The 26945-nt window shown below is 44.9% G+C and overlaps 2 protein-coding genes across 10 annotated transcripts; one reads left to right on the top strand and one right to left on the bottom strand.

Moving 5' to 3' along the window:
* Positions 1-3923: 3923 nt before the first annotated feature.
* On the top strand, positions 3924-20005 carry LOC112237989 (cyclin-Y-like protein 1). Of its 9 annotated transcripts, none has more exons than XM_042318825.1 (12): positions 3930-4051; positions 4555-4595; positions 4794-4974; positions 10401-10481; positions 12797-12840; positions 13629-13723; positions 13816-13851; positions 14001-14052; positions 16060-16179; positions 17911-18077; positions 19156-19318; positions 19544-20005. In XM_042318825.1, exons 3-12 carry the CDS (start codon positions 4818-4820, stop codon positions 19658-19660), a joined length of 1032 nt encoding a protein of 343 aa, XP_042174759.1. In that variant the 5' UTR covers positions 3930-4051; positions 4555-4595; positions 4794-4817; the 3' UTR covers positions 19661-20005. The 9 variants fall into 9 exon arrangements, with proteins under 9 accessions (XP_042174794.1, XP_042174785.1, XP_042174759.1 ...); XM_042318817.1 differs by having other exon boundaries at positions 3932-4228; XM_042318868.1 differs by lacking the exons at positions 3930-4051; positions 4555-4595 and adding exons at positions 8718-8894; positions 10588-10673 and having other exon boundaries at positions 4837-4974.
* Positions 20006-22886: 2881 nt separating this feature from the next.
* Positions 22887-26189, bottom strand: LOC112238005 (frizzled-5-like). The gene has a single exon (XM_024406606.2). The coding sequence runs from the start codon at positions 25184-25186 to the stop codon at positions 23435-23437; it is 1752 nt and encodes a 583-aa protein (XP_024262374.1). The 5' UTR covers positions 25187-26189; the 3' UTR covers positions 22887-23434.
* Between the last annotated feature and the right edge of the window lie 756 nt (positions 26190-26945).

Raw genomic sequence — 26945 nt, forward strand, 5'->3', positions numbered from 1 at the left:
TTTATTAATGTCTATATTTGTTTTTGACACGTTTATTCTATTTAGACACCTTAATGCATACATAATTATGTTATATAAATAAACATAAAAATACAACATTTTCCTTAAAAAAAATAATTGTAGAGTACAAATGTTACTGTTCCGACAACAACAAACATACTTCCATACATTTAATTTTGTCCTTGAAAGATTTAACTGAAATACTGTAGAATTCCATTCATTCCTATGGAGGACTGTTCTCCAGGGGAGTGCCAATATGGCCAACAGGTGGCTTCAAACCCTCTCATTGGCCAATATATAGAATCAGCAATACAGGGTTTATATACAGTACATCATTGGCCGCAAGCTAGAACGTCTGTGGAGAAGTACTGGCCTAACTGTCCACCTACTGGCTTATAAAGACCACCAGGCTTGCTATTTCAAAGCATTAAAGTAGCCCGCTCCACCTTCTACTCTGCCATGATAGACAACACCCGAGGAAATCCTAGGACCTTGTTTTCCACCATCAGTCACCTCCTCCACCCTACAGACTCTGGCCCTCCCATAGCAACTACCGAACAATGCAATATATTTGCTGAGTTCTTCAAGGCTTAAATCAACACCATCCGAGAGAACATACTATCCTCCAAATCTAACCCCACTCTGGCTCCTACACCACCACCCATATCTGCTCATCCTCTAAGTGACTTTGCTAACATAAACTAATATAAAAAAATGCAAACTACCAGTGGCACTCTCGACCCTATTCCAACATCACTGTTCAAAACATGCTCAGCTGCTCTCATCCAGATTTTTAACAAATCTGTTCAACAAGTCCCTCCATAGTGGGCAGGTGCCGTCACTATTCAAAATTGCTGCCATCACCGCTCTGCTCAAAAAACATCTCTTGACCTAGACCTCCTCTCAAACTACAGACCTATTTCCAACCTCCCATTTATATTTAAAGTTCTGGAGAAGATGGTGGCAACTCAAATTCACTCACACCTCAGCGCTAACCAGCTTTATGAAGCTCTCCAGTTGGCTTCAGACCCATGCACAGTACTGAGACAGCCCTGGTGAAGGCTGCTGTTAGTGACCTGCTCATGGCTGCAGATATAGGATTCCCCACCATCTTGATTCTTCTGGACCTCAGTGTTGCTTTTGACACAGTAGAACACAGCAGCACCTCAGAAAGCACACAGACCTGGTAGTGTGGTGCCAGGACAACAACTTCTCCTTCATTATGAGCAAAACAAAGGAGCTGATCGTGGACTATAGGAAAAGATGGGCCGAACAGGCCCCCATGAACATCGATGGGGTTGAAGTGGAGCGGGTTGAGAGTTTCAAATTGGTGCCCATGCCACCAACGAACTATCATGGTCCAAACACACCAAGACAGTTGTAAAGAGGGCATGACAACACCTTTTCCCCCTCAGGAGACTGAAAAAAATTGGCATGGGTCTCCAGATCCTCAAAAGGTTCTACAGCTGCACCTTCGAGAGTATCCTGACCGGTTGCATCACAGCCTGGTATGGCGACTGCTGGGCATCTGACCGTAAGGCGCTACAGAGGTTAGTGCGTAAGGCCCAGAACATCACTTGGGCCAAGCTTCCTGACATCCAGAACCTACAGTTGAAGTCTGAAGTTTACATACACCTTAGCCAAATACATTTAAACTCAGTTTTTCACAATTCCTGACATTTAATCCTAGAAGAAATTCCCTATCTTAGGCCAGTTAGGATCACCACTTTATTTTAAGAATGTGAAATGTCAGAATAATAGTAGAGAGAATGTTGTATATCAGCTTTATTTCTTTCATCACATTCCCAGTGGGTCAGATGTTTACATACACTCACTCAATTAGTATTTGGTAGCATTGCCTTTCGGGTAGCCTTCTACACGCTTCCCACAACAAGCTCAATTAATTTTGGCCCATTCCTCCAGACAGAGCTGATGTAACTGAGTCAGGTTTTTAGGCCTCCTTGCTCACACACACTTTTTCAGTTCTGCCCACAAATTTTCTATGGGATTGAGGTCAGGGTTTTGTGATGGTCACTCCAATACGTTGACGTTGTTGTCCTTAAGCCATTTTGCTACAACTTTGGAAGTATGCTTGGGGTCATTGTCCATTTTGAAGACCCATTTGCGACCAAGCTTTAACTTCCTGACGGATGTTTTGAGATGTTGCTTCAATGTATCCACACCATTTTCCTCCCTCATGAAGCCATCTATTTTGTGAAGTGCACCAGTTCCTCCTGCAGCAAAGCACCCCCACAACATGATGCTGCCACCCCCGTACTTCACAGTTGGGATAGTGTTCTTCGGCTTACAAGCCTTCCCCTTTTTCCTCCAAACATAACGGTGGTCATTATGGCCAAACAGTTCTATTTTTGTTTCTAGCTTTAGTCTGGCTTTTTTAAGGCGGTTTTGGAGCAGTGGCTTCTTCCTTGCTGAGTGGCCTTCCAGGTTATGTCGATATAGGACTTGTTTTACTGTGGATATAGATACTTTTGTACCTGTTTCCTCCAGCATCTTCACAAGGTCCTTTGCTGTTGTTCTGGGATTGATTTGTACTTTTCGCACCAAAGTGCGTTCTTCTCTAGGAGACAGAACGCGTCTTCTTCCTGAGCGGTATGACGGCTGCGTGGTCCCATAGTGTTTATACTTGTGTACTATTATTTGTACAGATGAACGTGGTACCTTCAGGCGTTTGGAAATTGCTCCCAAGGATGAACCAGACTTGTGGAGGTCTACAATTTAATTTCTTAGGTCTTGGCTGACTTCTTTTGATTTTCCCATGATGTCAATCAAAGAAGCACTGAATTTGAAGGTATGCCTTGAAATACACCCACAGGTACACCTCCAATTGACTCAAATGATGTCAATTAGCCTATCAGAAGCTTCTAAAGCCATGACATAATTTTCTGGAATTTTCCAAGCTGTTTAAAGGCACAGTCAATTTAGTATATGTAAACTTCTGACCAACTAGAATAAGTGAAATAATCTGTCTGTAAATAATTGTTGGAGAAATCACTTGCGTCATGCACAAAGTAGATGTCCTAACCAACTTTCCAAAACTATAGTTTGTTAACAAAGAATTTGTGGAGTGGTTGAAAAACAAGTTTTAATGACTCCAACCTACGTGTATGTAAACTTCCGACTTCAGCTGTATATACTAGGTGGTGTCAGAAGGCCCCAAAAAATTACCACCCCAAGTCGTAGTCACCCCCCTCCCACTTTGTTTTTACACTGCTGCTACTTGCTGTTTATTATCTATGCATAGTCACTTTACAAATTACCTCAACTAGCCTGTACCCCCGCACATTGACTCGGTACTGGTATCCCCTGTATATAGCCTCGTTATTGTTATGTAGGGCGGCGCACAATTGGCCCAGCCAAGGGTTTGGCCGGGGTAGGCCGTCATTGTAAAATAAGAATTTGTTCTTAACTGACTTGCCTAATTAAATAAGGGTTACATCAAAATAAAAAATTGGACATGTACAATGAGGGGATTTGATTAATCGGGCGTGTTTTGCACAGGGTGAAAGTTGATTACATTCGTTTAAATAATAAACTGTTCGGTGAGTGTATGTTTTATGGAAACTAGATGTATGTTTCTGGACGATACACCATGCTGCCTTGTGACGACATGACCACGCGACGTAGATTACGGCGATCATGTCTCACCGCTATTGCCCGGTCACGTCACAGGTCCATGAGCAGGTGTCCCGCCGCTCAGAATGATCGAATGCGCCCATTGAATGATGGGAGACCGTCATTCTTAATTATTCATATTTTGAAGACCAATAAGGATGAAGATGTATGTATTTATCTGAATGTATTTATTTGTCAGAATTAATTTCAAGTTACACGTTTTTGAACCAATAGCCATTGAGAAATTCCCCTCGTTTTGATTACACGCCCAATAGTAATTTAAGGAATTCTGTAAGTGGGTGGGTCAGCTGTGCATGCCAGGTAGCCGTGTTCAGAACAGATGGCTGTAGTGGCTGCGAGCGGTACGCAGAACTGCCCGGTGGGGACGAGGGGATAACGGAAGATCCTGAGTCCGAAGGTTAGGGGGGTGGGGTCGAAGATGAACTTCCGGAAGACTTGACCAGATTGACTTCGATAAATGATTTGAACCGCTCCGGCTTTGATTTCTTTATCAAGACGGCAGCTACGTGAACACAAAGCCTCGGGATAGAGTTGGCGTCTGATCCTGGGTTTGGGAATCAAAGAAGGGACTGGCGTGAGAGATCTAATTTACTTCGGACAATTGGGAACCCACGGTTGAAAACTAGTTGCATATGCGTGGAGTAGTTATATTGTTTAAAGGGACTAGCTAATCGCTCATATAGTGTTCCGTTGCTGCTACAGCTAGCTTGCTGACTTTCTTGTAAAGGAATGTCCAATGGATGAATGGGCAGCCACTTGTATTGCTCGGGTTTAAACAGCTTCTTGATGACCTCGGTGTTACAAATGATTTATGTTAAGTAGCGAGCAACCTTGTTTTTGCTCCATGTATCTAATATAGTATACACAAAGAAACAACATCGCTTTTTATTTTTGTTGCAGTCAGCAATCTTGATTTAATGCATGGTGCGGAAGGAGAACAGGCAAGCACACCCTCATGGACAGAAGTGCAATTTATTGATATTTCTTGTCAGCAATTTTGTTTATAATTTAATATTTTCTCTGGTTTCAATGTTTTTTTGTAGCTGAATGATAAGCGTATGTATTTGTTGGTAGCTGAAACTAGCTAGCTGGCATACCTGATTTGAAGGAATTTTGCACTCCTCTTGATTCTAAAATAGTATTGAAGTTATTCCTCGTGTGGAATGGGGAATACGATAGCATGCTGCGTGTCCCCGGAGAGAAGCCCAAAGTTACCAAGGCAACTGGCGGACCGCCAGGAAGACTACCAAATAAGCACGAACGTGAGGGACGACACCGGCCCGTACCTGCAGCACATTAGCGACAGAGAGGAACCTAACGGTAGGTGTCACGCTCGCATATTTGGGATTAACTGCTGTAGTAGAGATACTAAAGGTACAATATTCTGATTAGTTTTACACCCATTTAGTCTTTTGAGCCCACCATTTCTCATACACCTCTCTCAGGTCTGTAGCCAATTGAATTACATGCCCATAAAGTTGGGTGTGATGAAGCTGCCTGGGAAGGAGTGGTGTTTGATCCAGGCAAACAACAGCGCGGGTGGGCTATTGCAGCAGACGACCACACCGGGTTCCACTTCTATCAGAGGAAAAACAAGAAGTGGTTCCAGTGGGCACATGATCACCAAAACTGGGCAATTGAAGAGTGGAAAAACATCGCCTGGTCTGACGAATCCCAGTTCCTGTTGCATCATGCTGATGTCAGTCAGGATTTGGCGTAAGCAGCATTATAGGTGTGGAACCCGGTGTGGTCATCTGCTGCAACATGGCCCTATCCTGCCTGGTCTCAACGGTACAGGCTGTTGGTGTAATGGTGTGGGGAATGTTTTCCTGGCACACATTAGGTCCCTTGATACCAATTGAGAAACATTTCCATGCCCCAAAGAATTCCGGCTGTTCCGGAGGCAAAGTCTGACCCGGTACTAAATGGGTGTACCTGAAATGTGGATATACCTAAAACGCTAGTGAGTGTATGCCAATTACCAGATGCTTTTATCCAAAGCGACTTAGTCATGCATTTATACATTTTACATATGGTTGGTCCTGGGAATCAAACCCACTACCCTGGCGTTACAAGCGCTATGCTCTACCAACTGCACTGCAAAGGACCACATTTAGTGTACTACCAGAACCTTATGGGCCCTTGTCAAAAGTACTGCACTAAATCCCAAATCAAATCAAATTTTATTTGTCACATACACATGGTTAGCAGATGTTAATGCGAGTGTAGCGAAATGCTTGTGCTTCTAGTTCCGACAATGCAGTAATAACGAACAAGTAATCTAACTAACAATTCCAAAAAAACTACTGTCTTATACACAGTGTAAGGGGATAAAGAATATGTACATAAGGATATATGAATGAGTGATGGTACAGAGCAGCATAGGCAAGATACAGTAGATGATATCGAGTACAGTATATACATATGAGATGAGTATGTAAACCAAGTGGCATAGTTAAAGTGGCTAGTGATACATGTATTACATAAGGATGCAGTCGATGATATAGAGTACAGTATCTACGTATGCATATGAAATGGCATAGGGTGCCATTTGTGTGGTGAGGCTGGCTGGCTGGTTGGTGTAATATGGCACAGACCCCCCCAAGGATCTATTCCCCAACTCTGCCAGATATCCCGGGCATCCTGATGACGCTATACCACAGGACAGCTGCCTCACTGACTCACACACATAATCAAGGGGAAAAGCTGTTTTAAACCAATACTATGTACACTATGCTCTGATAAGCAGTGTTATGTTGCTACAGTATAATTATTGTAACCCTCAGTGAGTATAAGACCCCTTGTGCCTATGGGTGACACCCATGTGATTTCATTGCATGCCTTCCAGCTTGGGATATCCTCCTCATGAAAGAATTGCAGCAAAGTTTCAAGGATGTTTTGTTTTAGCGGTCCTTGTCATAAACGGATGATTGAATCCTTGATATAGCCACTGATCTCTGCAACGCCTTACCCACCACCCTACCGTAACAGACAGAGGCATTCCCTTGAGAGAGCACCCCCCCCAGTTTATTTTTTACTTCAGAGAGAGCGAGGGTCTGCCTGTCTACTAACACTAAGCCTAGTGTGTTATACCCAGCTGTTGTAAGGCTGACCCTGGGTCAGGGTTAGATGGTCTGTCCCTCTTTGTGTCCTTTATGTAGTAGTGCTGATTAAAAAAAAAAAAATTAAGTTTAAAAAAAAATCTTCTTTTTTAAAAACCGAAACATCAGTTATTTTTCATTTTTAAACAACAAATTGACTGACTTTGGTTAAAGTATTTGAATTCCATGTTCTTTTTTGTTGATGGGTGAGCTCAATGTGTGCTGCAGTTTCTCTAGAGATAAATCAGATCAAGCTCAAACGGTGTGATGTAGTTGTCGTTTCCAACATAGTTTACACATAGTTTACCGCAGACAACTTGATAATTAACTACAATGACCATAGTCCATTGACTGGTAAACTTGTCCTGTCTTTCTTTTACGCCTGCTACATAGGAGACAGAAGAATCCACGATCAAGAGAGCAGTTATTTCACGAGGCATCTTTACCTGAAAATACATTATCTAAGTGATTAATAATTGGTATTCAACAGTTACAAAATTTTTCTTATTTACTTTGAACTACTAAAATAGTGGTTGTTAGACAGCATAGGAAACAGCTCTATAGAGATGATTTGGAATGAAATACAAGTTATCAAATAAAACACTTTAAATACACAACCTGAAATATTTTTTATTAAATACTGTGAATAACTGATTGTTAATAAGTGTCATGCGTATGGCAGTCACTACCGTAATGGGACTTTTATTCATTGTGTTTTTACAGCATTCAACCCACATAATGCATAGTGCATTTCATGTTTTAAAAACAATTCTCGAAACCGAAAATCTTTATTTTTTTAATAACCAAACCGACCTCAAAAAGCACTAATTGCTCAGCACTATTATGAAGACAGTCCTCCAGCTTTTCATCACAGGTCTAGGGCCAGCTGTAGGTGGATGATAAAGAGTAGTAGACTGAACTGAGGGTAGATCACCTGATAAGGGCCACTCATGCCAAAGTGTTGTCTTGTGTGAGCCAGGAACTGAGAAGTTTTGGAGCATAATCACCATGTGCTGAGACTTCAGACAGCCACTCTTCGGCCTAAGCGCCAGTGACACATTTTAGCACAATAGTCTACATCACCATCACAGCCTGCTCACCCTGGTTTGGGCAGCCCACACATCCTGCTGTCTGAACTGTGAAGGCCAATAGGCCATTGATCTCACAGCAAGGACTTTCCTCTAATCAATAGTGGTTATCAGTGCTGTCTGCTCTGCCTGCCTACTACTGCTGTCCCTTCAGCCTAGAGCCTAGGACTCAAAGCACATTTCTGCACAAGCAGACAATGAAGGCTATTCGTTGTTACTCGATCACTTAAGTTAGCCATATTTGGATGATTACTAGTAATGGCGGAAAATATCGATTAGTTTCATATCACAATATTATTTTTGCGCTAGATGGCTGTACATGCAACATTTGAACTCCATACGTTATCCACCTGAATCATGTAGATGTTTCTGTCCTCTTCTGCTCAGCTCCATCACGGCGAAATAACATTTGATGTGGTTTCTGTTACATTTGTTTTAATGATTGGAGCGGCTTGCAGCGCGAGCAAAGTGGATACTAGGTATGTTTTTATTTAGCGTGTAAGAACAAACAGGCCAGTCAGACTAGGCTTTGCTGTCACGCAGCCTCTGAGTGACAGTGACAGAGGAAAAACGGAGCAGTGAGTGACGGTTGTGCTTTCGCATTTAAATCACTGAATCAAAACACAAAAATTCAAACATGGCATGGGGCCCCCATTGATTTTGAGTCACTCGGATAGTTTAAGAACACCGCATGAGCCATGGCAAAATGGGACGAATACGAGTGAAGGGGGCTGAATGAAGTAATCTGTGTATCCATTTTGTATGACCACTGGTTATGACTCAGAAGACATATGCCTGCTGCAGCAGAGTAGTAGGTCCAGGAGCATGGCAGATTCTAGTGGGTAACATGCTAACCATGATTTGCCCTCCTTAGTGCTGAGAGATACTGTATGCCCGCCTGGCTCCAACACCACTCCACATCCCATTCCTGGCATCACATGGCAGTGGCATACCTCTTAAAGTGGAGCCGGGACAGAAATACCATGACGGGCACAGACGGTGCTCAGCGGGCATGGTATTCCCCGGCAGGAAGACTCCAGTCCATGTAGAGGTCAGGGCGTGAATGGTAGATGCTGGTGGAGGGAGGAGCTGTGTGGCTGGGTAGGGGAGCTGAGGCTCCATCTTATCTAGGATGCAGTAATCACTTGATGTCTGACATACTCTAATCTGTATTTTATTTAACCTTTTAACTTAGGTAAGTCAGGTAAGAACAAATTCTTATTCACAATGATGGCCTAACCCGGACGACGCTGGGCCAATAGGGCAGCGCACAATGGTATTCCTGATCACTGCCGGTTGTGATACAGCCTGGAATCGAACCATGGTCTGTAGTGATGCCTCTAGCACTGAGATGCAGTGCCTTACACCGCGCCACTCGGGAGCCCAGGGGCTCACAATCCCAGACAGCGTGCCATTTACCTGATCGGTAGTGGCAGACGTGTGTATGTCGCACCATATTTTGTGTTGCAACCAAGTCTACCTCGGCAGTTCTCAACCTCTTCTGTTCCGGGGACCACCATATCACAAATATTTTAGTGGCCAAATTAAGAGTATGTTTTATCAGTGACTGTAACAGATTCAAAGGCCTATTGTAATATCAAATGGCTTATTACCAAAACATTACCTCCAGTACCCCACGGATCAACAGCAGTTGGACCACAGGTTGAAAACCACAGGTTTTACCTGTTGGTCCAAGTTATCCATGACCCTTGTCTATGCTCTGCAAAGCGCACACGCTGTTCGGTAGCATGTCTGCAGATGGGCAGGCATGACTGGCACAGACACCCCTCCTCTCTGCTCTACCTTCTGTTTCTCAGCATGCTGGCCAGTATGGGTGGAGCTTAAGGAGAGCAGACTCAGTGTTCTCCAGAGACCCCAGACAAAGGCCTCATTGTTGCCCCCCTCCCTGCCAGTCCCATACCATCATCCCGCGCCCCTGCCACAGCCTGAGTGGACGGGGGGGTATGCTGGCTCTGCCAAGCCAACCCGCCTGACCTGATATTCCCCTGGCCCTGCCTGCCACGTTCCACACCAGGGGCTCACAATCCCAGACAGAGAGACAGCTGTTAATACATTACGGTTGGTTCAGGTTGTCTAATCGCTAAGCCTAACCATTGAACCTGTGTGTAATGGACCCATTATGTGGTGTAGTTTCAAATGAGGTCATCAAATCGATCTCCATCGTTTAGTACGCAATGCTGCTGCTGTTCAAGAGTGTTTGGTTACATAGCCTGGCTGTCCTATACACATTTGTTTTAATGTATGTGTTCATTCATGCATTCATCTAATTGGGTAATAGTATGCATTCAGGTCACTGTACTGTCTTTATGGAGCATCAGGTCTAATTTTCTTCTCACTGGCCTCGGGTCAACATACTGGCCTCGGGTCAACATACTGGCCTCGGGTCAACATACTGGCCTCCAGTGAACTAAGAGTTTACACAGGCTGTTCTCTGTATCACTAACCATGGAATAAGTCAGTCTCTTCAGTAACAGTATCATTATCCCTCTTTTATCTACTGTTTTCTATTGGTCCATGGTGACTTTGTGCGTTCCAGAACTGGCCCAGGAGTTCCACCCATCGAACCATGCCCGACTCCGAACCATCTTCCTCAGCAAGTCCCAGACAGACCGTGAGTGTAAGTAATCTACCCTGCTCGCATCACATCATCACACGAGACATGATCGTGATGCCGTGAGAGTCCATACGGCACACGTCTCAAACTCTCGTCTTATGCACTTTAGCTACTTGGTACGGTGGTAACTCGTCCTCTCCACCACCAATGTCTCTGCTCTAGCACGCTATGTAAAGAGATGATACTTAGGCTACAGTAAGTGACTTCTATGCTCCCTCATAAGCACAATGTGACTGTTCCTCGTCCCTTCCCTTTCTATGTGACTGTTCCTCGTCCCTTCCCTTTCTATGTGACTGTTCCTCGTCCCTTCCCTTTCTATGTGACTGTTCCTCGTCCCTTCCCTTTCTATGTGACTGTTCCTCGTCCCTTCCCTTTCTATGTGACTGTTCCTCGTCCTTTACCCTTTCTATGTGACTGTTCCTCGTCCTTTACCCTTTCTATGTGACTGTTCCTCGTCCCTTCCCTTTCTATGTGACTGTTCCTCGTCCTTTACCCTTTCTATGTGACTGTTCCTCGTCCCTTCCCTTTCTATGTGACTGTTCCTCGTCCTTTACCCTTTCTATGTGACTGTTCCTCGTCCCTTCCCTTTCTATGTGACTGTTCCTCGTCCTTTACCCTTTCTATGTGACTGTTCCTCGTCCTTTACCCTTTCTATGTGACTGTTCCTCGTCCCTTCCCTTTCTATGTGACTGTTCCTTGTCACTTCCCTTTCTATGTGACTGTTCCTCGTCACTTCCCTTTCTATGTGACTGTTCCTCGTCACTTCCCTTTCTATGTGACTGTTCCTCGTCCCTTCCCTTTCTATGTGACTGTTCCTCGTCCCTTCCCTTTCTATGTGACTGTTCCTCGTCCCTTCCCTTTCTATGTGACTGTTCCTCGTCCTTTACCCTTTCTATGTGACTGTTCCTCGTCCCTTCCCTTTCTATGTGACTGTTCCTCGTCCCTTCCCTTTCTATGTGACTGTTCCTCGTCCCTTCCCTTTCTATGTGACTGTTCCTCGTCCTTTACCATTTCTATGTGACTGTTCCTCGTCCTTTACCATTTCTATGTGACTGTTCCTCGTCCTTTACCCTTTCTATGTGACTGTTCCTCGTCCTTTACCCTTTCTATGTGACTGTTCCTCGTCCTTTACCCTTTCTATGTGACTGTTCCTCGTCCCTTCCCTTTCTATGTGACTGTTCCTCGTCCCTTCCCTTTCTATGTGACTGTTCCTCGTCCCTTCCCTTTCTATGTGACTGTTCCTCGTCCTTTACCCTTTCTATGTGACTGTTCCTCGTCCTTTACCCTTTCTATGTGACTGTTCCTCGTCCCTTCCCTTTCTATGTGACTGTTCCTCGTCCTTTACCCTTTCTATGTGACTGTTCCTCGTCCCTTCCCTTTCTATGTGACTGTTCCTCGTCCTTTACCCTTTCTATGTGACTGTTCCTCGTCCCTTCCCTTTCTATGTGACTGTTCCTCGTCCTTTACCCTTTCTATGTGACTGTTCCTCGTCCTTTACCCTTTCTATGTGACTGTGACTGTTCCTCGTCCCTTCCCTTTCTATGTGACTGTGACTGTTCCTCGTCCTTTACCCTTTCTATGTGACTGTTCCTCGTCCTTTACCCTTTCTGTGACTGTTCCTCGTCCCTTCCCTTTCTATGTGACTGTGACTGTTCCTCGTCCTTTACCCTTTCTATGTGACTGTTCCTCGTCCTTTACCCTTTCTATGTGACTGTTCCTCGTCCCTTCCCTTTCTATGTGACTGTGACTGTTCCTCGTCCTTTACCCTTTCTATGTGACTGTTCCTCGTCCTTTACCCTTTCTATGTGACTGTTCCTCGTCCTTTACCCTTTCTATGTGACTGTTCCTCGTCCTTTACCCTTTCTATGTGACTGTGACTGTTCCTCATCCTTTACCCTTTCTATGTGACTGTGACTGTTCCTCGTCCTTTCCCTTTCTATGTGACTGTGACTGTTCCTCGTCCCTTTCCTTTCTATGTGACTGTTCCTCGTCCCTTTCCTTTCTATGTGACTGTTCCTCGTCCCTTCCCTTTCTATGTGACTGTGACTGTTCCTCGTCCTTTACCCTTTCTATGTGACTGTTCCTCGTCCCTTCCCTTTCTATGTGACTGTGACTGTTCCTCGTCCTTTACCCTTTCTATGTGACTGTTCCTCGTCCTTTACCCTTTCTATGTGACTGTTCCTCGTCCTTTACCCTTTCTATGTGACTGTTCCTCGTCCCTTCCCTTTCTATGTGACTGTGACTGTTCCTCGTCCTTTACCCTTCCATGTGACTGTTTTGTCTGAGTCTGATACGGCCTATTTTCTTTTTCCTTCCAGTGAAAGACGAGAGGAAAAGCAATCACATAAACCATGTTAGTCATGTAAGTATTTAATGGTTAGGTTGGGTTTTTGTCAACCAACAATAATTAAGGTTTTGTGTGTGTGGGGGGGGCTACTGTGTGTATTCATCACATGCTCTAGAGTTAGCAGTATGATGTCATTGTCACCTGGGGTCATCAGATGCACCGTGGCTCTGGCAGATGAGACACCAAAACATTGTGTCCCTACTCTGGAGGGCAAACTAATACTACATATGCAAATTTAACTCTCTGACATCATACCTGATTGGTCAGCTTTTTAAAGGATCTGGGCAGAGGGTTGGTTGACATTATGTCTGCCCTCTCAATCTTTGTTTACTCTGACCTCTATTTAATATCCCCACTGTGGAAACTAACTATTTGCCAAGACTTTTTGAACTGGTCAAATACCCTAGTGTATGTGTGTGTGTGTGTGTGGTGAAGAGAACAGACTGTAGCCCCTGTAGTAAGTGGTTGGGGTGTCCGGTCAGCTAGAAGACAAACACAATTAAACAGGAGACCTGGTATGAATGTTTTGAGTGTGTCCACTGTCCTTCCTCAACTACAACTCTGTATTATAGTGACTGCCCAGACCCAAGATTACATGGCCTAGTTCACCCACATTTCAAACCTAACCTTTTACCTTGGAAGTAGTTTGTCAGGAGTTACTGCAATACTCCAATTGGTGATGTCATTATTATGCTATATCCACCACAGGCTAGCATCAATTACCTCAAAGGGATCGGGTTCAATATAGCATTGTCTGACTTCCAAGACAACTTCCACTGAATGTCACACATTTCCTTTTGCAGACCTCTCCTCTCTCTAAGAAGTACAGTTCCTGTTCCACCATCTTTATCGATGACAGCACGGTCAGCCAGCCCAACTTGAAAAGCACAATAAAATGGTGGCTACCTGCTACCTTCATATGCACATACAAGACATGTACCTTTTCTAGTTGAACACAGGTCCTAATGAACTATCTTTCTCCTCTTCCAGTGTTACACTAGCGATATACTACCACATTAAAAACAGGTGAGTGGCAGTGTTTTGACTTGTTCATTTTGAGTATACATAGGTAGTAGGCATTATGGATCTGTTGGTGGTCTCTGGGCCTGGAAAAATGTTTGTGTATTGGGGTTTGGGACAGTGTGGTTCAGAGTGGTGTTCTCTCTCTGTCTCAGGGACTCTGACAGGTCACTGGACATTTTCGATGAGAAGATGCACCCCTTATCGGTGAGTGGGCAGTTCCAGTTTTGCCATAATCCACTCTGGGTTTGCAGAATCTTATGTATTCCAAAGAATAGCTTCTGTTTATCGGTTTACATCCTAACAGAGATCTGCAGTGGATCTACTGTTGGCTGTACTGGTGTGTCTGCCCTTGTCTACATCAATATCTGGTATCAGCCAGTCTCCCCACTCCCTTCTAGACCTTACACTGTAACTTTATGCCATAGCCCAGCCCAGTGCACCTCTAGCTCGAATTTCAGCATAAAACACACCACTGCAGGGGATTGAATAAGATTTAGTTTAGCTAGTTGGAAACTCAACATGAACCTTAATTTAGAAATTACTTATTTTTTATTCTTTTTTTTTACAGTTGAAGTGGGAAGTTTACATACACTTAGGTTGGAGTCATTAAAACTCCTTTTTCAACCACTCCACACATTTCTTGTTAACAAACTATAGTTTTGACAAGTCTGTTAGGACATCTCATTTTTCCAACAGTCATTTTTCCAACAGTTGTTTACAGACAGATTATTTCACTTATAATTCACTGTATCACAATTCCAGTGGGTCAGAAGTTTAAATACACAAAGTTGACTGTGCCTTTAAACCGCTTGGAAAATTCCAGAAAATGATGTCAAGGCTTTAGAAGCTTCTGATAGGCTAATTGACATCATACATCATGGGAAAATCAAAAGAAATCCGTCAAGACATCCAGAAAAAAAAATGTACGAAATGTACAAACAATAGTACAAGTATAAACACCATGGGACCACGCAGCCATCATACCGCTCAGGAAGGAGACAAGTTCCGTCTTCTAGAGATGAACGTACTTTGGTGCGAAAAGTGCAAATAAATCCCAGAACAACAGCAAAGGACCTTGTGAAGATGCTTGAGGAAACAGGTACAAAAGTATCTATATCCACAGTAAAACGAGTCCTATATCGACATAACCTGAAAGGCCGCTCAGCAAGGAAGACCCCACTGCTCCAAAACCGCCATAAAAAAGCCAGACTACGGTTTGCAACTGCACATGGGGACAAATAACACCATCCCAACCGTGAAGCACGGGGGTGGCAGCATCATGTTGTGGGGGTGCTTTGCTGCAGGAGGGACTGGTGCACTTCACAAAATAGATGGCTTCATGAGGGAGGAAAATTATGTGGATATATTGAAGCAACATCTCAAGACATCCGTCAGGAAGTCAAAGCTTGGTCGCAAATGGGTCTTCCAAATGGACAATGACCCCAAGCATACTTCCAAAGTAGTGGCAAAATGGCTTAAGGACGACAAAGTCAAGGCATTGGAGTGGTCATCACAAATCCTGACCTCAATCCTATAAAACATTTGTGGGCATAACTGAGAAGGCGTATGCGAGCAAGGAGGCCTACAAACCTGACTCAGTTACACCAGCTCTGTCTGGAGGAATGGGCCAAAATTCACCCAACTTATTGTGGGAAGCTTGTGGAAGGCTACCTGAAACATTTGACCCAAGTTGAACAATTGATAGGCAATGATACCAAATACACTCAATTAGTATGTAATCTTCTGACCCACTGGGAATGTGATGAAAGACATAAAAGCTGAAATAAATCATTCTCTCTACTATTATTCTGACATTTCACATTGTTAAAATAAAGTGGTGATCCTAACTGACCTAAGACAGGGAATTTTTACCAGGATTAAATGTCAGAAATTGTGAAAAACTGAGTTTAAATCTATTTGGCTAAGGTGTATGTAAACTTCCGATTTCAACTGTAACTTGTTGAGAGTAGTCTATATGCCATTTAAGACTGAATGTGTTGAGTCTGGGCTGGTGTATCATGTGAGGTTGGTGGCACCTTATTTTGTGGAGGACTGGCTCGTGGTAATGAGTGGAATGGTATCAAATGCATTAAACGCATGGTTTGATGCCATTCCATTCGCTTCTTTTCTAGCCATTATTGAGCCGTCCTCCCCTCAGCAGCCTCCACTGGTGTTTTATTGTATCTGTCTAACACAGTCTTCTCCCTGAAGAGAGAGCAGGTTCCTGGTGACTACTCTCGTACGGACCCCGAGCACAAACTCATCTACCGCTTTGTCAGAACTCTGTTCAGCGCTGCACAGCTCACTGCAGAGTGTGCCATCGTCACCTTGGTGAGTCCAGTCGGCACAATCAAAACCCATTATACACCCATGTATCAGCAGCGAATACATGATTAATCAACAGGTATATGAAAGGATACAGTGGAGTCTGCTGAGGGATGGATGGCTCATAAGTGGCTGAAACGCCGCGTGTTTTTGATGTATTTGATACCATTCCGCTCCAGCCATTAACACAAGCCCCTCCCCAAATAAGGTTCCACCAACCTCCTGTGCTGTAGATGTATTCTGCTAGGTATTATTGTCCAAGAAAGTGAAGGCAACCTTCCTAATTGATTACCACCCCGTAGCACTCGCGTCATGGCTCACATCAACAGCATCCTCACGGATACCCTAGACCCACTCCAATTCGCATACCAGCCCCAACAGATGTCGCAATCACACTCCACACTGCCCTTTCCCACCTGGACAAAAGGAACACCTATGTGAGAATGCTGTTCATTGACTACAGCTCAGCGTTCAACATCATAGTGCCCACGAAGCTCATCACTAAGCTAAGGACTCTGGGACTAAACACCTCCCTCTGCAACTGGATCGTGGACTTCCTGACTGGCCACCCCAGGTGGTAAGAGTAGGCAACAACACATCTGCCACGCTGATCCTCAACACTGATCCTCAACACAACACTGTACTTATTCCACTCCAGTACTCCCTGTTCACCCACGACTGCATGGCCAAACACAACTCCAACACCGTTAAGTTTGATGACGACAGAACAGTGGTCATCAACAACGATGACCTCAATGTGAGCAAGACAAAGGAGATGATCGGACTAGTCTCCCTCAGGAGACTGAAAAGATTTGGCATGGGTCCTCAGATCCTCATAAGGTTCTACAGCTGCACCATCGAGAGCATCCTGACCAGTTGCATTACCTCCTGGTATGGCAATTGCTTAGCATCTGACCATAAGACGCTAGAGGGTAGTGCGTACGGCCCAGTACGTCACTGGGGCCAAGCTTCCTGCCATCCAGGACCTATATAATAGGCGGTGTCAGAGGAAAGCCCATAAAATTGTCAGACCAGTCATCCAAGTCAGACTGTTTTCTGTGCTACCTTATGGCAAGCGGTACTGATGCGCCAAGTCTAGTACCAAAAGGCTCCTTAACAGCTTCTACCTCCAAGCCATAAGACTGCTGAACAATTAATCAAATGGTTACCGGACTATTACATTGACCCCACTCCCCCCATTTGTTTTGTACACTGCTGCTACTTGCTGTTTATTATCTATGCATAGTCACTTCACCCCTACCTGCATGTACAAATGACCTCTAACCTGTACTCCCCCACACTGACTTGTTATTGTTACTTTAAAAAAAAAATTTTTTTACTTTAGTCTACTTGGTAAATATTTTATTAACTCTTTTTAAACTGCACTGTTTGTTAAGGACTTGTAAGCATTTTACAGTAAGATCTATATTTGTTGTATTCGGTGCATGTGACAGTTTGATTTGATTTTGTATTAACCTGCATCTGCACTAATGTACCACCAGAGGGCAGCAAAGTATTAAACAATTGATAAAGCACAGCAAGTCAAGTGAACCGAGCCTCATCTCAATGAACAGAGTAGACCTGCATTTGTTTATTACAGTGTGATTGGTTCTAATAAATCATCAATGACATGCCGTTACCCACAGATTGCGCTTATCTTCTTTGTTGTGCCAATCACATTTCTGAAGCAAAATAGCCACCGCAGGTTTATCAGCACAGGTTTATCTACCTCACCAGGTGTACCTGGAGCGTCTGCTGACCTACGCTGAGATGGACATCTGCCCATGTAACTGGAAGCGCATTGTACTGGGAGCCATCCTGCTGGCCTCCAAGGTGTGGGACGACCAGGCTGTCTGGAACGTAGACTACTGCCAGATCCTCAAAGACATCACTGTGGAGGATATGTACGTCTGCCACAGTTGTCACTTATATAGAGTCATTACACACAATATGCCCTTTTTATCATTGTGCCAACCTGAACCATGCTGTGCTGGTTCAGGTGGAGGACAGATGTAGACCTCCTTCCTGTCTGATGATCAGTCATTGGGTGGTGGTCTGTAGACTGGTATAGTAGTCTTGTCTCTAGCTCTGATCAGGGCTGTGTGATGTGGGCCCCTGTGTTAGGATCAAACTGAGAGGAGACTACAGAGGGAGAGGGGCACGGAGGCTGAGTGAGGTTGTGTTCAGAAGGCAATCTCAAAGCAATCAGTAGGCTGCTCCTCACTCCACTACTGGTCATCATCCTAGTAGGTTTTAGAGTGTTGTATGTCTCATTTGTTTAAGAGTACACGTGTGTGTACATGTTTTTCTGTGGGTGCGCTCTCCCTCTTCTCGCAGTCTAGTTTCATCTCCTCCATTGAAGTGCTCTTTGTGAGCTGGGCCAAGGACTGGCGGGGGTAGGAAAGGGGAGGGGAGTGGAGTGGCTCTCACTGCTACTACATAATGGCCCCAGCCCTCGCCCGATCCATTAGTTTCCCTGGGAGACCAGCCTTCCAATACACACACACCAACCTTCAGCCACCCTGGCCCTCTGGTCTCCTTTCCCACAAAGCATCCTGGATGCTGTCTCCATGGTGACTGGCTTGCCGCTCCTATTCATTGTCGTGATGATGATGATGAGGATGATGAGGGGGATCTGTATAGGGAGAGACATGATATTCCTGAAGCAAGCCGCTCTGTCAGAAAGCCAGTCTGGTCTTCACTGCAGGACCGTTAGAATGAATAGCCCTCATGTACTGTTCCCCTTTCTGCTCCAGGGAAAGACAAGTGGAGTTTGCTATTGATTAGATTGATGCCCTGAGGGCTTGCCTGTGGATGAAGCTACCCCTATCACTGATCTAAAGTCCATTTGGCATTTCTCTCCCACTGATTGGCAGGGTTAGGATTTAATTTGGGGAGGTTGATCCTATAGCTGTGCCTAAGAGCAACTTTTACTAGGAATGTATATTAACCATGTTTCCCTCGCGCTCTCTCCCCTTCCAGGAACGAGATGGAACGCCAATTCCTGGAGCTGCTGCAGTTCAACATCAACGTTCCGTCTAGTGTTTATGCCAAGTACTACTTCGACCTGCGCTCTCTGGCTGATGACAACAGCCTCCGCTTCCCCCTGGAGACACTCGGCAACGAGCGGGCACAGAAACTGGAGGCACGGCAATGAGGGGTAGTTAAAGGGTGGTGGGTAGGAGAGGGCTGTGATGGAGCTTACAGGTAGAGGTTTGAGAATGCGTCACAGAAAAGATGGTAGCAGAGAGTGACACACAAGAATTGTAGAAAGGGAATTTAAGCAGTCCATTAGGTTTAAAGCCACAGTGACTCGTCACTCATCCGTGTGTGTGTGTGTGTGTGTGTGTGTGTGTGTGTGTGTGTTCAGGCCATCTCCAGACTGTGTGAGGACAAGTATAAGGATTGGAGCCGAGCAGCCGTGAAGAGGTCCTTTAGCGCTGACAACCTGGTGGGCATCCGCTGCGCCAATGCTGTACTCTCATAGGCCAGCCATACTCCAATGTTGTGCTCACTGGACAGCGACACAATATCTGACCTCTACAGCCTAACCAACAAACACTCCAGGATACATAACCATGACTCGCCACCGACCCCTCTCAGGGATTTGTCGTTGGCAGCCCCTTATGCCCACTCCCCTGACTGGCTGGTCCCAGACCCCTGTGCAAAAGAACTTATTCACTACAGAGAGAAGAGTAGACTCTCTTCCTGTATATTAAAAAAAAAATTATATATATTTGCTTACTATGTAGGCTGCTAGTTGTGACATTTTTGTTTTTAAATGGAAAAATAATTAGCAGATGGAGTATTTTAAATAAACACTAATCACCTGTGTGGCTTTCATTGGAGTGGAGATGAGACTATGCAGGAGTGGCACAGCGCATTGTAAAAATGTACATTTTTGACTTTACACATCAAATGACACATACTCAGAAACCGATTGGTCCACAGTTTAATTCTCTATCAGTCAGAGACAAATGAAATGAGTGAAAGAATGCATTTTCATAAATATCTATTAAAAAAAATCTGACATTTCATTCTTGGAGAAGTAAGTACACACAACGATGTAGTCGACTCATCTATGGAAGGATGCCAAAGCAGATTTACAAATGATGGGGTAGAACACAGAGGAAACAGGCTAATAAATTAAACAGACACTGGACCATTTACACATTAGTCTGGTTAGAAAAACAACGAGGCACACGACAACTTGGACAAGCACAGCAGAGTAAAACGGCAGAAAATGGCAACTTGACAAGGTTTTGGTTCACCCAAAGTTTTGGTTCAACCATACTTTGGCTCCACCACAGTTCCTATAGATGATTAGTATATCAATTGTAAGACCGTTTTTGATGTCTGCAGGATACCATTGAAAATAAATGGTTTGCCTTTTTTTTTTGTAAACCTCTGACTTGTAAAACACACAAGATAAGTACTGACTCGGTCATTGAAAATGTATACAGAGCCCTAAGAGATACATACGGTGTGAACAGTTCCTGTGTGTACCACTAGAGGCAGTAACACAATGGCAAAGGACTCACTGAGCAAAACACAGGTGCCCTTTGAGACGACTCTCTTCTGTCCTGCGAGACTGATCTGACAGACAGTAGTCCCTCCAAACCACTTTACAACATGTTCAGTATCAAGGCTATTCCAAAGCACTACATTTACTGCAATGTCTGTTATGGGGCTTGTGGTTTTTAGAGTTTACCTTTGACATTGATTTCTAAAATAAAATAATACATTGTTTGAGAAAAGTATAGACTTCATAACTGTTGTTTACTGGTACATTGCTCCACATACATACTCTGATTACCTCTTGGGAGGCTGTTTTACCGTAACTCCAGTCCAGCAACTGGTCAACAGTTGGGCTAGCGGTCCTCATCCTACTATTGTATTGACTGGCTGGATTGTTCACAGACCGGCCAGTCAAACAAGCTGGATTTACCAGGCAGAATATGGCAAAGATTTTGTGCATTGGTACATACTGTTTGATTCAACTCGAGCAGCATACAAACACATCCATACCACATATGTACTTGATTCATACAGAATATTGTGATTTAAATCACTGGGGATCATGCTGAAAATAAAAAATATATATTTTCATTAGTGTTCCTCGAGTTGTTTTGTTTTCACCCATTACGGACCCAGTGTCCACAATGAACAATACCCTGGATAATGGGGGCATTCTGGGCCAGCTCAATCCATAATCTTTTATAGAGCATCATACACAGTACCAGTCAAAAGTTTGGACACACCTACTCATTCAAGGGTTTTTCTTTGTTTTTACTATTTTATACATTGTAAATTAAAAGTGGAGACATCAAAACTATGACATAACACATATGGAATCATGTAGTAACCAAAAAAGTGTTAAACAAGGAAAATATATTTGAGATTCTTCAAAGTAGCCCCCCTTTGCCTTGATGACAGCTTTGCACACTCTTGGCATTCTCTCAACCAGCTTCATGAGGTAGTCACTATTTCAATCAACAGGTGTGCCTTGTGAAAACTTCATTTGTAGAATTTCTTTCCTCCTTAATGCGTTTGAGCCAATCAGTGGTGTTGTGACAAGGTAGGGGTGGTATACAGAAAATAGCCCTATTTGGTAAAAGACCCAAGTCCATATTATGGCAAGAACAGCTAAAATAAGATAAGAGAAATGACAGTCCATCATTACTTTAAGACATGAAGGTCAGTCAATCCGGGAAATTTCAAGAATTTTGAAAGTTTCAAGTGCAGTCGCAAAAACCATCAAGCACTATGATGAAACTGGCTCTCATGAGAACCGTCACAGGAAAGGAAGACTCAGAGTTACCTCTGCTGCAGAGGATATGTTCATTAGAGTTACCAGCCTCGGAAATTGCAGCCCAAATAAATGCTTCACAGAGTTCAAGTAACAGACACATCTCAAAATCAACTGTTCAGAAGAGACTGCGTGATTCAGGCCTTCATGTTTGAATTGCTGCAAATAAACCACTACTACAGGACACCAACAAGAAGAGACTTGCTTGGGCCAAGAAACGAGCAATGGACATTAGACCAGTGGAAATCTGTCCAAATTTGAGATATTTGGTTCCAACCGCCATGTCTTTGTGAGACGCAGAGTAGGTGAACGGATGATCTCCACACGTGTGGTTCCCACCGTGAAGCATGGCGGAGGTGTGATGGTGTGGTGGTACTTTTCTGGTGACACTCTCTGTGATTTATTTTGAATTCAAGGCACACATAACCAGCATGGCTACCACAGCATTCTGCAGTGATACACCATCCCATCTGGTTTGCACTTAGTAGGACTATCGTTTGTTTTTCAACAGGACAATGACCGAACACATCCCCAGGCTTTGTAAGGGCTGTTGGACCAAGAAGGATAGTGATGGAGTGCTGCATCAGATGACCTGGCCTCCACAATCACCCAACCTCAACCCAATTGAGATGGTTTGGGATGAGTTGGACCAAACATTGAAGGAAAAGCAGCCAACAAGAGCTCAGCATATGTGGGAACTCCTTCAAGACTGTTGGAAAAGCATTCCAGGTGAAGCCGATTTAGAGAATGCCAAGAGTGTGCAAAGCTGTCATCAAGGCAAAGGGTGGCTACTTTGAAGAATCTAAAATCTAAAATATATTTTGAGTTGTTTAACACTTTTTTGTTTACTACATGATTCTATATGTGTTATTTCATAGTTTTGATGTCATCACTATTATTCTATAATGTAGAAAATAGTCATATTTTTTTTTAAACCCTTGAATGAGTAGGTGTGTCCAAATGTTTGACTGGTAATGTATACAGGAATAAATAATGAGTCATCTCTAATGGTCCTGATAGATTGACAGGAGTACTGGTTTATACACATAAAAACACATCTCCATTTTCCCCCTCTCAGAGAATGTTCTAGTGGCTCTTTTGAAGTAGTGGTACTTTACCAAAGCAGCACGGCGCATCGGAAGTACCATAGAGTTCATATGATACAAACGTCCCATTTCTTTCCTGTTAAAACACATTTGTGTCTGTTCTTCATGTTCCAAGAAGAGCTAGTGAGGCTGGTTGGTCGATAAATGTTCTATTTAGAACCTGTGGAATTACTTGGTTATCTCCTTGTCCTCTGTTCCTTTTCCTTCCAGAGAGCTGTATGGTGTTTTTATCACAGTCACCATCTTGTCCAATTTCCAGGTGAGGCACGTTCCCAGTCACACATAGGACAGGGGGGCTATCACTGGACACGTGCATTCGTGGCCTCTCTACCCTCTAGGGTCCAGTTCACACATGTGAGGGCAGGGCAGGTTTGTGGTAGGACCCTGGTGGCAGGGCCGCACTGGGGTGTCCTGTGAGGGCCGTACTGGCCTCGCTGTACATGGAGGGGGGTGCGGTGGGCTTGGAGGCCCAGCAGAGGCAGCAGCGAGCGGTGAACCTCCTCCACGACTCCAGGGTCTTTCCGGACCAGATCCACACGCCGGACGTAATCCCCACCACCAGACACATGAAGTATTTCAACATGAAGACGGCGTAGTCGGGCCCCAGGCCCAGCCTCTGTCTCTCAGCCTGACAGGAGCAGGATAGAGCCCGGTCCCAACCAGGCCTGTAGTGCTGCTCGTACACCAGGCAGGCTACTACTATAGTAGCAGGAACTGTGTAAAGCACCGTGAACAATCCGATCCTGATCATCAGCTTCTCCAGTTTGTCTGTCTTGGTCCCTCCCTGTTTGATGATGCTGCGGATGCGGAACAGAGACACAAAGCCTGCTAGGAGGAACAGGGAGCCGGTGAAGAGGTAGACCACCAGGGGAGCTAACACAAACCCCCGCAGGCTCTCCAGACTCTGGTTCCCCACGTAGCAGATCCCCACCACTGGGTCTCCATCCACAGAACTCAGAGCGAGGACCACGATGGACTTGACGCTGGGGATCAGCCAGGCAGCCAGGTGGAAGTACTGGGAGTAACCAGCAATCGCCTCGTTGCCCCACTTCATGCCCGCGGCCAGGAACCAGGTGAGGGAGAGCACCACCCACCAGATGGAGCTGGCCATGCTGAAGAAGTAGATGAGCAGGAAGACCAGGGTACACAGGGGTGGGCCAGTGGTGTCATACAGGATGTGCTGCTGGTCTCCGCTCCCTGCGCACGCCACCCTCTCGTGACCTGCCACTAGTCGTATAATGTAGCCCAGGGAGACAAAAAGGTAGCAGGCAGCCAGGAAGATGATAGGTCTCTCAGGGTACTGAAAGCGCTCCATGTCGATGAGGAAGGTGGCAACAGTGGTCAGGGTGGAGACAAAGCACAGGATGGACCACAGGCCGATCCAGAAGGTGGTGAAGGTGCGTTCGTCCTGGGAGAAGTAAGGGTGGTGGCAGGGCTGGGCACAGTTATCCACAGGGCCAGTGTGGACCCGGTTGTATAAGGGGTGGGCGTCTTTCTTGATAGGCACCAGAGGGTCCCGACAACGGCAGTCCCGGTCACACTCCTGGGGGGCGGGGGGCTTGGGGGCGGGCTGCCTTCGGCGGGTGCCTTTGGAGGTGGGTTTGGGCAAGGGAGGGGAAAGGGTGGTGGTCTCGCTACTGTTCTGGTCCATACACAGAGTCTCGTCTCCCAGCTGAGGCAGCTGCTCACAGCTCATCCTCTCTGGCCATTCAAAACCATACTGGATCATGAGAGGGGAGCAGCCTCGTTTGGCCCGCTCACACACAGAGCGGCAGGGGGGCAGGGGCTTCTTGTAGTCCTGCAGACAGATAGGGGTGTACATGGAACACAGGAAGAAGAGCAGGTCTGGGGAGCAGTGGATGCGGACCAGGGGCCAGAACTGATGGACCTCCAAGCCCACCTCCTCCTGGGTGTCGTGGTTGAACTGGTTGGGCATGTAGGTGAGGTTGTATCCGATGCCCTTACACATGGGCACCGTGATGGGCTCACACACTATATCCTTGGAGGCAGTTTGCGCGAGCCGGGGCAGCTGGGAGAGGAGCAGCACGAGCAGCCAACGGACGACACCGCATAGCGGGGGTTTTACCCTGGTCGCCATTGGAAAGTGGGATATTTCCAGAAAGAAATATAGGCAGAAAAATTGCACTGTGTGCTGTGAACTTGAGTATTTTCTCAGCTCAGTCCTTCCTTTAATTTATGACTGCATCTCGGAAATATTAAATCCCAGGAGAGAGTAATTGCTCCAGCAGCATGCCCAGAGTCCTCTGTTCTATAAATCACCGACAAGTTTCATTCCAGACCACAAGTTTCTGTTCCAACAGCATGAGCACCTTTCGAATGAACCATGGTGATTATAAATGCAGTAAAGGTCCGGGAAAAATCTAAATAAACGTTCACTGTTGTTTAATCCAACGAATCAATTAAACATGTGTAAGGATTTCGAAAGATGGACTAAAGCACCAAGTCGAGGGTCTAAAGAGGTCGAATTGTAAATAATTCACCGAGCTTTACAATTACATGAGTTGAAAATTGAATTTCCTCTTTACTTGCAGTTAGATCACGCGCCAATAAATGTAACAACTGTAACCGCAGGCTTAATCCGGAAACGATTTCATATTCCTACAGTTTGTATTCCGCATGACAGGTGAAGTCACCCGTGCCTCGGTCACAGGCTCTCTACTCAATAAAAACAGTTGGAAGCAAAAATGTTTGAAGAAATTTTAGGAAAATAATGTGTTTAATTTGAAATCCAGATTAAAATCCAACAAAAACAGAATCCACTCTTTATGCAGCAGCTCTCGGGTTCCTAATGTAGAGGTAGAAAACAGGTTTACACTCCTCTCTATCTAAAGTTTGGGAAACTCGTTACGCTTGCCTTTGTCCGATCACTTGGATAACCACAAAGACGTTTTATTCCAAACTAAAGCACTTGTTTTCCAAATTTGTATCCAATGATATTAGCAGGTATCACTGTGTTGCGCTACACATCTCACTGCGCTCGAGCCGAAATAACTCAGGAGACCCCTCTCGTCCCGCTACAGAACGCACAGAACGCCCACCTCATCCAGAGCGCCAGTCCTCGAGCACTCGGTTTCATTACCCAGGACTGTTTGGATAGTTTTACCACGCCTACTCGCACTTCAACGCCGCGCCCTTTGTACCTTTTGTGCCAATCAGGACCTGAGTTGTGGGCGACAATACTGACCAAATCAAGATGTAGCTCACCGGATGTGAAGGGACAGGTGGCATTTGGAGACATAACGCACCTGCACTTCAAGGAAAAGTATGATGGTGAAAAAAAGTATGATAACACACACCAAATATGCCATACTCTAGATGTATACTGTGGGATGAATACAACCTTTTGAGTAGTATGTGGAGAAATGTAGCCTTACATACCCCCAGTATGTGAACTTGTGACCCAGATGATGGCAGCAAGACCCTGTAGTGTAGTCTTAATACATGATTTCACACAATACATGTGTGCAGCCAGCAGGTTGTATATGTATATGCACCGTGGGTCAAAAAAATAGAAAAAGAGTCAATGTAGGGACAAATGAAGGGTGGGGATTGTCTTGGAGAGGGTGTGTGTGTGTGTGTGTATTCATGGGTCCCTGTATAGTGTATGTGTTAACCCTAAGGGCCTATTCCAGCAAAGGAATGAAGTGGCTTGAAACTCGCCTGCTTCGCTATTAAAATGCAGCCTGAATGATCAATACACACTTGCAGAAAAAGGAACTACATCCCCTTGACATCACTTCCTATAGGCCCCTAGGTTCAGTCTCAGCTTTGCACATGGTCAGGAAAAACGAATTCATATAATAGTAATATAATATATGCCATTTAGTAGACGCTTT

Source organism: Oncorhynchus tshawytscha, linkage group LG03 (genome assembly GCF_018296145.1).
Source record: "Oncorhynchus tshawytscha isolate Ot180627B linkage group LG03, Otsh_v2.0, whole genome shotgun sequence".
Classification (NCBI taxonomy): Eukaryota; Metazoa; Chordata; class Actinopteri; order Salmoniformes; family Salmonidae; genus Oncorhynchus; species Oncorhynchus tshawytscha.